General features: G+C 52.4%; 1 protein-coding gene across 1 annotated transcript; it reads left to right on the plus strand.

Annotated features, from left to right (window-relative positions):
- Positions 1 to 284: 284 nt before the first annotated feature.
- LOC104158190 (brain mitochondrial carrier protein 1-like) lies at positions 285 to 8152 on the plus strand (the record flags this gene model as incomplete). The annotated part of the gene is made up of 7 exons (XM_009695773.1): positions 285 to 431; positions 2019 to 2104; positions 2870 to 2965; positions 5063 to 5187; positions 6277 to 6412; positions 6813 to 6893; positions 7682 to 8152. Coding segments are annotated over 7 exons (713 nt in total), but the record flags the coding sequence as incomplete, so codon positions are not given.
- Between the last annotated feature and the right edge of the window lie 3493 nt (positions 8153 to 11645).

Here is an 11645-nt window from a genome sequence, read left to right on the forward strand (position 1 = left end):
GCAGCGGTGCTGCCCTGCAGCCTGGAGACTCCCGGTTTTCCCGAGGTGGGGAGCGAGGACTTGGGTGAGGAGGCCAAAGGCTGCGTGGGTGCCAGCCTGCCGCACCGGAGGGTGCGTGGGGGCAATCCGAGGTGCTTTTCGGGTCCCCGGGATTGTTATCCTGGGTGCCTGACAGAGCTGCGCTTCTTGGGAGCGTCTGAGCCGCAGCAGGGAGACGCCTGGCCCGAGCTCTGCCCCTTGCAGTTTGGGGGCTGATGGGCAGTGACTTGTGCTGGGCCTGCAAGGAGGACCACCGTGCTGGCAGGGCTCAACGGTTTCATTTGTTCCCCCACTCAGGATCGCCCCTGCGTTGCTGAGACAGGCATCTTACGGCACCATAAAGATTGGCATTTACCAGAGTTTGAAGCGGCTGTTTGTAGATCGGATGGAAGGTCAGTGTCAGTAAACGTGTCGGTACAGGCACCTCTCGTCTCACCAGAGGTGCAGTGTGAAATCTTGTGCACTCTGTGCTGTGCGGCTCATTCCTTCCTCTGTCCTTCCCAGCTGTAGATTCCCAGAGAAATGGAGTTCCTGTTGCTTTGCACTGTGGTTTTGTTTGTACAGTAATAGCAGAGACAGGTTTCAATACAGGTGTGAATCTCGCTGTGCGTGGCACTGCCCACAGCCCCTAGCCAGACAACTCCTCCTCCAGCCAGGCCGTTCCTTTCCCAGCCTTTATCTCTGTTTTGCAACGTCAGAGCCAGAAAAAAGGTAACATTGACCCAGGCTCGTCTCTCTTTTCTGATTAGTCTCAGGGAAGACATCACGTCCCATCTGTACATCAGGTGTGTTACATGGCTTGAAAGCTTCAGTACCGAGTCTCCCCTGTCTTCTGGCTGGAGCCTTTGAGTCCTTGTGCTTGAACGCAGCACATCCGGATAGGAATTGTACTGTCCAGCTCTTTAGCTTTGGCTCCAGCCACAGAGGTGGGATACTGTGAATGCTCCTGACCGGTGCACCTCCGGTAATGAGGGCCTCTGCGGCTCCTACCTAGAGAGTGGAGCAGCAGAAGTCTGGTACGTGTTCCCTGAAGGAGCACCAAGATGTGCACATGCAGTTTTAAACCCTGGTGTGACATGAGTAACTGTTGTGACGCCATTCTGACCTGGGCAAGTGAGATGGCCGGGCCGGTCAGCAGGCTGGTGAGAGAACGGGGAAGTGCAGCACAGTAGATCTTCTTGCCAGGGGATGCTCTTTTCTCCAGTAACACCTCTCCCTGTGCATGGTTCTGTGTGCGTACGCTGGGCCGCACATCTCTCCTCGCTTGCTGTTGCAGTGTTTCCAGTTGTGAGTACCGTTGTCTGAATGTTTGTCTCCCTACAGGCCTGGGGCAGCCAGTGGCCTGGTCTCCTCTGGGAAGTGCTGTGGTCAGTACCAGCAAAGGGCTGTGCGTTTTTCCAACGTAACCATCACCCTAATACTGGGCCTGGAAGTCTTGGATTATTCTGCCCGCTCCCTGGAACTAATTGCATCTAACTTTCTCTGCCTGGGTTGCCTATTCTGTGTTTTCTCAAGGTGGCCATATATTCTGAGCGTGGCCAGCTGGGGCTCCAGATCAAAATGAATTGGGATCGGGTCGCCCTGAGAAGTGTTGGGTTGTCCCTCTCTGTCTCCCTCTGTCTTGGCTTGTCTCCGTCATGAGAAATCCATCACTGGACACTGAAATCTCAGATAATTGTTCGAAATTTTTGTGTATCACAGTCTTTTCCTTGTCTGATCAACTAGATTCATCAGTAAGACCCGCTTCTCTCTGAGAGCGTGTTGCTGAGTGTTTGAGCTGCTGCTCCCTGTCTCTGACAGGTGTGGGGACAGATCTGCCGTGAGCTGATGGTAGCTGGCCAGCCTCTGCTCGTGCAGCTTCACCGTGTGATTTGGGAAATGAGCTTCTCTGCTCTTCCCAGAGCTTCTCGCTTGTTCAGTACAATCTGTGCACCTTCTGTTTCGATCTTTAGGATCTGACTTTCTTTTCTTGATTGCAGATGAAACGTTGCTAATCAATGTAATCTGCGGAGTGGTTTCAGGGGTGATCTCCTCTGCGATTGCCAATCCGACAGATGTGCTGAAGGTAAGAAGTGTACCTGGCCGAAGACAGCTCCTGGCTGGCTGTGGGTTGACATGTGGAAGCTGCTGCTTTCCACTGAAGTTGCATCTCTCCCAGCTGCAGTGAGGTGCTGTCTGAGCCACTCCTGGCATCAGTTCTGCTAATTTGGGCTTTTTATGAATGGGAACAGAAGCCCAGAGCAATAAACATATTTTTTAAAATGCAGCTCTTAAAGATCATGAGATCTGTTACGGCAAGGGGTGGAAGCTGTGTTATCTTAACTGGGTAAGGTGAGCGGGGTGGTAGCCAGCTATTCATCAGACCTTCTCGGTTCCTTTCCCTTTGGTCATGGCGCTGCCGCAAAGTCCTGCCTGTTACGTGGAGTGACCAGAGTCCAGTGGCGGCTGCCTGGTCCCCTCCATTTCCTACTGTGGGGTTACTGGGGTCAGGGTAGTTCTGCTCTGAGCACAGAGAGCCTGGAGAACTTTCCCCGATCTGCTTTTCCCCATGCAGATCGGCTTTCGCAGACAGCTTTCAGAGTGGGAAGGCCTTGCCCGTCACTCCTTTGTCTCCTCTGAGTTTTGCACTGTGCTTCCACGCTGTTGCTGTCCCTGCTCCTTCCATGCCGTCATCGTTTGCTGCATGGTTTGCAGGCAGAGGGCACGTGGATAGCGGTGTCTGCTCTGAGTTGCTCTGTTCTTCTTTCTACCAGGAGGCTGACTGAGCTGGTATCTCTGCCCTCCTGGGCAGGCGCTGACGTCGTCCCGCTGATTCTCACTTTTCTTTCAGATTCGAATGCAGGCTCAAGGCAGTTTGTTCCAGGGTGGCATGATTGGCAGCTTCATCGACATCTACCAGCAGGAGGGTACCCGAGGCCTTTGGAGGGTGAGCACCAGCTGCTGGAACCCCCAGCTAGTTGCAGAACTGACAGCTTCCTCAAGTTGTTTGCTACACCCAGGTGCAGCTCTTGAAGAGAACTATGAGCCAGGGGTAGTAGCAAAGTTCTGCTTCTGGTTACTGGACAAACAGAAGCACGTCTGTGGTGGAGATTGGGCCTGTGCGATGGCAGCATCAGTGCTGCGCCAGGCAGACCTGGTTTCCAGGACTGAAGCTGGTGTGTGTAAAGTTTGAAAGACATGAGTGTCCCTTGGATGGACCAGCATTTGAGGCTGGATCCTCTCTGTGGTCTGCCTTAAGAAGGATGCTCAGCCTGGTGTGTCTTGGAGTCAGTGGGAGGTGGCCCTGCACGCAGTGAGCAGGGCAATTTACCTCCCTCTGCATGTGAGCGGCTGAGCACCCGGTCACGTGGAGGAAGAGGAATTCTTCCAAGTAACCTGAGAGACACTGATGACATACAGTAATTTTCTGAAGTTCCAAAGGGACAAATTTGGCTTGCGTCCTCACCTACCCAGTCTTAGATACCTTGAAACTTGCCCTCTCCCTCTGAGCATGCAAAGAGTAGGCCAGAGTGGTGGCTTTTGGGGAGGCTGGTGATGTAAGGCTGTTGGGCCTGAAGACAGATGAGAGTTATTGATGCTCAAGCCTTACTGTTTGGATTTTAGCAGTAGTTCTTTGGCTTTTGTTAGAGAACCTCACTTTGCCCTTCCATTACAAGTCTTCCACATGCTCAGTTATCCAGCAGTCTGCCGAGTCGTGAGGTCAGGTATGGGAACTACAGAATCCCAAGGCTTTTTTCCAGGCAGCAGTCCGATTTCTCCCTGTTATGGTCACTGAAGGTATACAGATAGCTGTTGCACTGTCCGGTGTGGGAAGGGGAGGACTCATCAATCAGCTGCCAGTGTTGTCACAGTATTTACTTTGAGATTATTTCTACTCTCTAGACAAAGAGACACAAGAGGGGAAGAGAGACTAGAAAAGAAATGAAGCCCTCTGTGTTGCTGACGTGCTGCACACAAGACACGGTGCAGAGACAGATCAGTCTCGAGTGGATTGCGCTGATCAAGCTAGTCTCGCTGCTCTCTGGTCTGGGACAACCACTGCCTCCTCCCTCCAGTTCTGGCATTCGTCTGGTGGGGACGTTTGAGCTGGCTGTGCCAGGATTGGGTTAGGCAGAACCCAGGAGGAGACTGTCAGGTGCTGCAGTAGCACAGCGGGATGGGGACAGCAGGAGCCATAAACCCAAAAAGTACTTCTTACGGTTGCTTTGGTTTTGTGTGGTGAGAAAGCTGGCTGTCCTGATGTGCTGGCTCATAACTGGGCCACGCTGAAGGGTCGCTCCCAGTCCCAGTGATCAGGGAGCGCTCTCGTGACACTGTGGGTCTCCCTGAATTACGTGGATGGTGTTACAATTCCCGTGAAATGGCCCAACTCTGCATTGCTGCCATGTTCTTATGCAAGCCGATAAATATCTGCACCTATTTTCACCTGGTTCCTGATGAGGGGTTTGCAGGGTTATTTCTCAGACAGAAGGTAGCTGGTTCCTCTTACCTCAGCTCATAGTTGTTCTAGTAATTGTCTTGCCGGTTCCCAGATCAATGTCCTGCCGGCAGCATCTCTTTCAATACATGAAAATCTCCTAAGTCAAAAACCTTAACAAAGCAGAGACTCTGTTCTTATGGAGCAAGGAGGACCTGGAGCCCCACCTGGCTCCTTAAACAGCTGCTCTTCTTGTGGTGCAGAATCTTTTCTGGTATTGAAATTGGTGGGTACTGTTCAGTGGGGGAGGATGAGTGGTTTATAGCCTGATTCCTGCGTGCCTGTGCCTGGGAGGAGAGAAGCAGCCTGTAGTTAATGTAGGTGGAGTGACGCTGCCAGGGTGGAGGAATCCTCCTTAGCTTTGGAGTGAAGTTGGGAGACAGTGAGCTGGTCTACCTGAAGAGCTGCAGCTGCAAGATAGGGCAAGGGGGATACAAGGTAGATTGTGAGCAAAGGGCAGCTGAGAGGAAGCTGAGGGGGAATGTTATACTGGCTGCAGACCCCAGGCAGCAGTTTGCGCTTGTGACTGATGTTTGTGCTCTGCAGGGTGTTGTACCAACAGCTCAGAGAGCCGCCATCGTGGTCGGGGTGGAACTGCCAGTCTACGACATCACCAAGAAGCACTTAATTATGTCAGGCCTGATGGGTGACACCATCTTTGCCCACTTCGTGTGAGTATTTGCTGCAGCTGCTGCACTCTCCAGGCTTGGCAGGAGTGCGTGAAGCAGAGGAGCAAGGTGGGGTTTGGGGTGAGACCTGTTTATATAGAGCAAGTGCTCTGGAGCTTGGTACTTCTGAGAGATCTGCTGTGTTGACTGGAGCAGCTCAGAATGGCCAGCAAACATCCCCAGAGAGACCTGTCTGGACAAGGAGCCTGCCAGAAATCCTTTGGTGATGTGAAATGGCAGGATGCTTTCGGCTCGCTGCTGACCAGTAATGCTGTTACTCGAGGTCTGAGCCCTGGTATGAACAGGGCAGGAGCCGTGGGTGTGCGACTGCCTGTAGCAGTCAGTTCAAAGAGCTGCTCCAGTCCGAGGTCCTCATCTGCACAGACACTGTCAGCTTGCAGCCATTGCTGTAAGAGCCTTGCGAGCGGAACGGAGGCTTGCAAAGCTGACAAGACCCTGAGCAATCTGACCAAGTTTGGAAGTCAGCCTGCTCTGAGCAGGGGGTGGGTTAGAGGCCTCCCAAAGTATTTTTTCACCTACAGTTTCCTGTTCTTCTGGCAGACACTTTAGCTGGAGGTGCTGCAGTGCTTCTGTTGGGTTTGCCTGCTGTGGGCTGAAGGTGACGAGCACTAGACCATACGTGGAGGGAGGAGACTGGCAGCTGCATGCTCCCTCTTGCTGCCTTTGGTCTTCCTCCCTCCTTCCCTGCCCTGAAGAAATGTTTGCTCTGGTGAGAAGGATGTGCGCTTCCAAGAGGCTGCCTTCAGGTCTGTGTCACCTTGACAGCACCCGGAGACACTTGCTGGGCTGCAGGCTGCCCCTGTGGGGACCCAGCAGTGGGCTCTGACGGGGGTCTTGGTTAGACAGAGCTGAGCGTTTCCCTTCCCCGAGCTCTCTGGGGTCCGGAGGTGGTATGGTTCCTGCCCCTGCCTGTTTTCTGGGTGGGGACAGGTAGTGCAGCTAATGTTTATTGCTAAATGCCTTTCATAAAATCCAGGGAAAGGTATTCTCTTGTGCTTATGTCAAGGCCTGTCTGAGCTGAAATGGCTGAGTTCAGAGCTGTTCTTCTCTCCTGTCTTGGTCTGTATATAGTTCCAGTTTTACGTGCGGGCTGGCTGGGGCCATCGCCTCCAACCCTGTGGATGTGGTGCGGACAAGGATGATGAACCAGCGGGCGATAGTAGGCAGCACGGAGCTCTATAAAGGCACTCTGGATGGCCTTGTGAAGGTAAGGAGGAGAGGGAGGTGAGCAAATCCGTGTCTTTAGGAGGCTGGCCAGATTCCAGCTCCACACACCCCGGGCAGGAGCAGGTAGATTCTACAGCAGCAGAACGTGCTTGTCAGCGAGTGTTTCGGGCAAACCAGAGAAGAGCCTAGAGTCACTTTCTGAAGTCACCATCAGCTTGAGCATCCTCCCAGCCTTCTGGGACAAAACTTTGCAGTGATGCGGTTTGAGTAGGTTCATACACCGTAAGTGACACTTCACACAACTTGGCTGCATCTCCAGTGGCCTGTCTGCTCCCCGCAGCAGCTGTAAAGGTCCATTATATCACACGTGGCATGAGGGAGAAGGGCAGAGCATGGACCTGGTGTGTCTCATAATTGATCTGTCTCTTCTCTCCTCCCAGACATGGAAGAGCGAGGGCTTCTTTGCACTCTATAAAGGTTTCTGGCCCAACTGGCTTCGGCTCGGTCCCTGGAACATCATTGTATCCTTCAGTGTGCTGCTGGGAGGTCATGGGTGTGGGCGGGCAGGGGAAAACCTAGCTGTAAAGGGAAGTGCAGAGCAGACACCGTGATGGGGCACCTCTTTGTCTTCCCTGTGGCAGCCCAAAGCGGACTCCCTGTCCTACTTGGACAGACGTAAGCTGTGATGTGGCTGCTGCTGGTTCAAGTGCCAAAGAAGTGGTTGTGACTTCTGGCAGCTCTGTAGGTGGCCGGTGCAGGGACTTCCAGTGCAGCAGCACGGGGGGTTTCCCATAGAGTGAGTGCTCTCGGGTGCTTGGGTTGAGACTTTCCCTTTGGCCTGAGCTCCTGGAGGTGCTGCGGTTTTCGCATCAGCTCCTGTTTCGTGAGGGAAGCCTGGGCAACGTTCTGCTGCTCTCAGACGGGTGCTGACCTGCTCTGCAGAACCAGCGCTGCTGTGTTGCTCTACTGGATCATTCTTGCCCTCTAAAATTGTGTGCATAATTTATTTTAAAGAAGTCCCAGTCTGGGGTTAGAGCCACCTCCTTTCTCAGTGGTCTAGGCACGCCTGGGCCAGTTTGTTTCTGGGTCAGTCTCTTCCCTCTCCTGGCAGCTCCTGTCCCACAGCGCTCTCTCCCACCTCTGCAGATCGGTTTCTGCCACCTGGATGAGCAGCTTCCCCACGTTGGTCTTCAGCTGTACTGTGGTGATGCTGTTCCTGCTGCGCCTTGCCAGGAGCGGCCTGGTCGTGTCGCGAGGCCCGGCACAGCTGCGTTATGTATTTTGCCCAATTCCTTGACGTTCCCTTCAGTTTTTTATCACATACGAGCAGTTGAAGCGACTTCCATTCTGACAGCTGGCTTCATTTCATGAGAGTCATCTTCAAGACTTGCAGCAGAGAGCGTTGCTGCAGCCTTCCTCTTCATTTCACCATCCCCATGTTTCGATGTTTTGGTACATGTGGGTCTGGGCTCTCCCCCTCCCCCAAATGCATGGTCCCTGGAGCATGATCTGGCTGAAGTATAACTGGGAGGCTGATGGCAGGTGCTGCATGTTTTTTCACACGGAGGCAAGTATTAACAGTGTATGCGTGCCTGGGCCCACAGCAATATCTTCTGTGAAGATCTGTGCATTCCAGTGGCCTTTTGGTGCAGCTGTGATTTGTTGTTTGGCTCGTGTGCATTTTTGTGCCGTGCCTGTGGGGTGAGGCTGGAGGCTGGGAAGGGGTGCTGTCATGTTTTCTTGCAGAACTGTAACCTCATTAAATTATTTATTGACTGGATGGCTTGAGGTTGTGTTTGTGCAGATTTACTGCAGGTATATTGCAGGGCAGATGGTGTGTCTGCCTCTTGGAGAGAACAGAAGCTATTTTTTCAGCACACTCTCTGTATCTTTTTTCTCCAAAAAGAGAGAGAGAGAGAGAGAGATTGCGTTGTGCTCTGCTGGTAGGTAATTCTTTGCATAAGCGAGTTATCAAAGGAAATATCACTCATGGTTCTCCCTGAAACGAATCCATCCTTTGAAGCCGAGAGGCTCCTGTAATTTTCTTATCTTGCCCCATTTATAACATAAATTATAGATTTGTCCATAGCTCTCAAGTCTTCAAGTGTTTCTGAAGCAAAGGTTCATTGTTAGTGTCAGAAAATTATGGTGTTGCAGTCTTAGCTCAGTTTTGGAAAACCTCAATCTCTTACCTTTACTGCCTATATTATTTTTGCTTATATCATTTTTAAAGCAAGGTAATGTGATTTAAAGCTGAACTCAGATGTCCCACTACTTCCACTACTTTAAAATGGTGGCTCTAACATTGCTAGCGGTAAGCAGAACAACAAGCAAGATATTTTGGTCATCCTCTTCTGTTTTGTTTTTTGTGGTTTTTGTTTTTTTGGTTTTTTATTTTTTTTTTAATATCTATGGCTATGAAAGCAAACAGCTCTTATGTTCTGACTCCCTTTCCTCTTTATGGGATGACTTTAGTTTGGATGAGGGTCCCTTGCGACAAACAGCAGCGGTCCCTGGCTGGGAGTGCCGTAAGCCGAGATTGTCTGCGCAAATTGCAGAAGGGACGTTCAGCCAAATCCAGCCTGGACAAATGACAGGGAATTGTTTGCTGTGGTTTTGCAAAGGCATAGCTGCCTTGTACCAGCTGCATGTATAAGGAAGGTGACTCCAAGAAGCTCTTGGACTGAAATCGTGCCTTGAATGGAGGTATTGCTACAGGGCCACAGCTCGGCAGGCTGGGAGGATCAGTTTCAGAGTTAAACTACACTTAGAAGCTACCAGAAACGGGGAGCGGTGGATTGAAAGTGGGCAAGGTTCATGTGCCTCACCTGGCGTTACTCTTGAAGAGGATTTCTAAGTATTACAAAGTAAATAAATACGTGGTGGATCAATATGAGTCTGTCTGAGAGATGTATTTTAACTGCAGTTCATTACATTCATTTGGTTTTCTTCAGTGGTTCTGTCACGTTGGTTCTGGAGCCATTTCTTCTGTGCAGCCCCATGGGAAGTTGGTGCTGCCATTAACTTTCGGACCGATCCCCTGACAGTTCTTTGGTGTTTGCAGTTGCTGTCCTGCCCTTGTGCTTCAGGCCGCTACGAGTTGCTCCTCAGCAACGCCGGCAGAGTGTCCCCACGGCCACTTTGCTGTTTGCATTTCTCAGCTGTAAGGTGCTGGCGAGGGGCTCTTCCTTCCCCTCTTCTTCCTCCCGTTGGATCAGCTCCCTGGCTGGCTTTGCGGAGATTCCTTCCACTTGCCTGAGTGGTCCCCAGCCCCTGGAGACATCCCTTATCTGAGCTGCGATTGCACCGGCTGTCATCCACGTTGCCACATGTCGCTCTGCCTCCCTTTGTCAATAGTGACTGCGGGTGAACGTACGGCGGTGGCCATCTCTGCGGATGTGACGGTGAGGTGACGGCTGGTTGTGAGCGCTCCTCGGCACTGCCAGCCGTTTCCTGAAGGTGGTCGTGAAGCCCTTCATCCCGAAAGCATCTTGCCTTTGCAGCCGACAGGGAGGAAAAGCTGAGTCCCTTCGGGTTTCTCAGCTGGTAGATGAGGATTTTGCTAGATGTTTTAAACACAAAAAGCCCAACCCTGAAGGGCACTGTAAGCACTTGGCCGAGGGGGTAGCGCTGCTGGAGAGCTGGCGTTTTCAAAGGAGGTTCGTTGCCTCGGGATGTCCTTCCTAGAAGCACTCCCTAAACCTCTGTTTGTCTTGTTGCTCAAGCTTACGTGTTTCTCTTTCTAACCTCTTCTGTGCCATGCCAAGTAACGTGCGAGAGCGTCGCTGAGCAGGCTGTGTCCTTGGGTATGTTGGGCACGTGTTGGCGCAGATCCTGCTCCCGCCCCGGCAGGCAGTGGTACCTGAGCTGCTACAGCCAGCGCTGCCCCACAGCGTGGGCCGTGGTCATGGCCCGAAGCCATTCACATCTTGCTGCTTTCGGTGGCTGAAAAATGATTGCAAGCACTGTGAGGACTGTGTAGGCATGAATGTTAGAGTCTGCAGTCTATAGGGTAAATATATACCCCATCAAAGATGGGCACTGGCAGGGACCTTCCCCATGCACCCACAGAAAGGTCCATGTGGTCGAACTCTGACATGGAGGTGATGTTCAAGGCACCCTGGAAAACCGTCAAAGTCCCACCTGAATGTGGAAAGTAGAAATATGCATGGTTCTTCATACATTAAATGTAAAACCGGCAGTAAACCAGGTCAAAACCAAAAGAGGGACCATGGGCATCCACTTACCAAGATAAAACCCCAAATCTGAGGGCATGTCCTGCTTCAGCTGGAAGGGACAAGGCTTCCAGGGAGTCCTCCCGGCTGGCGGGCAATCGAGGAATGAAAGGACGGCTCCAAAGAGCGAAGACTGTAGTAGGCAAGCTGAAGGTTGTCTGGTTTCACTTGGAAGAGCTCAGGGGGCTTTCTCTGCTGGGGGTTTCTGATGGGGAGGCTTGGGCATAGGTCTCAAGCTGAAACGTTGGCAGAGGAGGCGGTAGGACAGGGTGTTCGGTGAACGTGAGCAGGGGGCTGGGCCTGCGCCCCAAATTGTCGGGGGAATTGAGGGTGAAAAGGCCAAAGCTCTTGCTTGTAGCCTCTGATTTAAAGTTCTTCTCATGTTAGGGAGGTGTCAAAAGGGTGGATGGGGTTCGAAAGAAGGTTTGTTTTCAGAGAACTACCAGCCAGTGACCGTGATGTCTTTGCCACACTGGTAGAAACTCCAGTGAAGACCTGAGACATAAATGACTGATGTGCTGGAAGGGCCAAGGGCTGATGGATGAGGAAGAGGAGGAATCCAGGCCTCAAATCTGCTGGGAGGTTTCTGAAGGAGACAGCAAGTGTGTGGACAAGGACGCTGGAGTTAATCTAGTCTGTCTGGGTTTCCAAAAGGCCTTTGATTAAGTCCTTTATGAAAGCCATCCAAGCAGCTAGACGGATGCAGGATGAAAGGGGAATGCCTGTGGGGGTCTAATAAAGGTCATGGTTTGAAGTATTCAGGGTTGAGACTGGGAAAGCGGGCGGTGAGGAGCTGCAGGGGGGCATGGCCAAGTAGAAGTACAAAGCGGGAAGGAGGACTGGCTGCCAGTGATGGCGGCTGAACCAGCTGTGGTCTGGCAACTCGGACATCGCTGCTGCTGAGGGATGGTCCTGTGAAAACACCCGTTCTGTCCCGGCGAGGGGGGATGGAGGAGCCCCTGCAGAGCGGGGCTGCCCCGTGGCGGTGAGCCACCGCAGCCCTCCCTACGCATGGGCCGGGGCGAGGAGCTGCTCGCG

Source organism: Cariama cristata, unplaced genomic scaffold (assembly GCF_000690535.1).
Source record: "Cariama cristata isolate BGI_N322 unplaced genomic scaffold, ASM69053v1 scaffold31472, whole genome shotgun sequence".
Taxonomy (NCBI): Eukaryota; Metazoa; Chordata; class Aves; order Cariamiformes; family Cariamidae; genus Cariama; species Cariama cristata.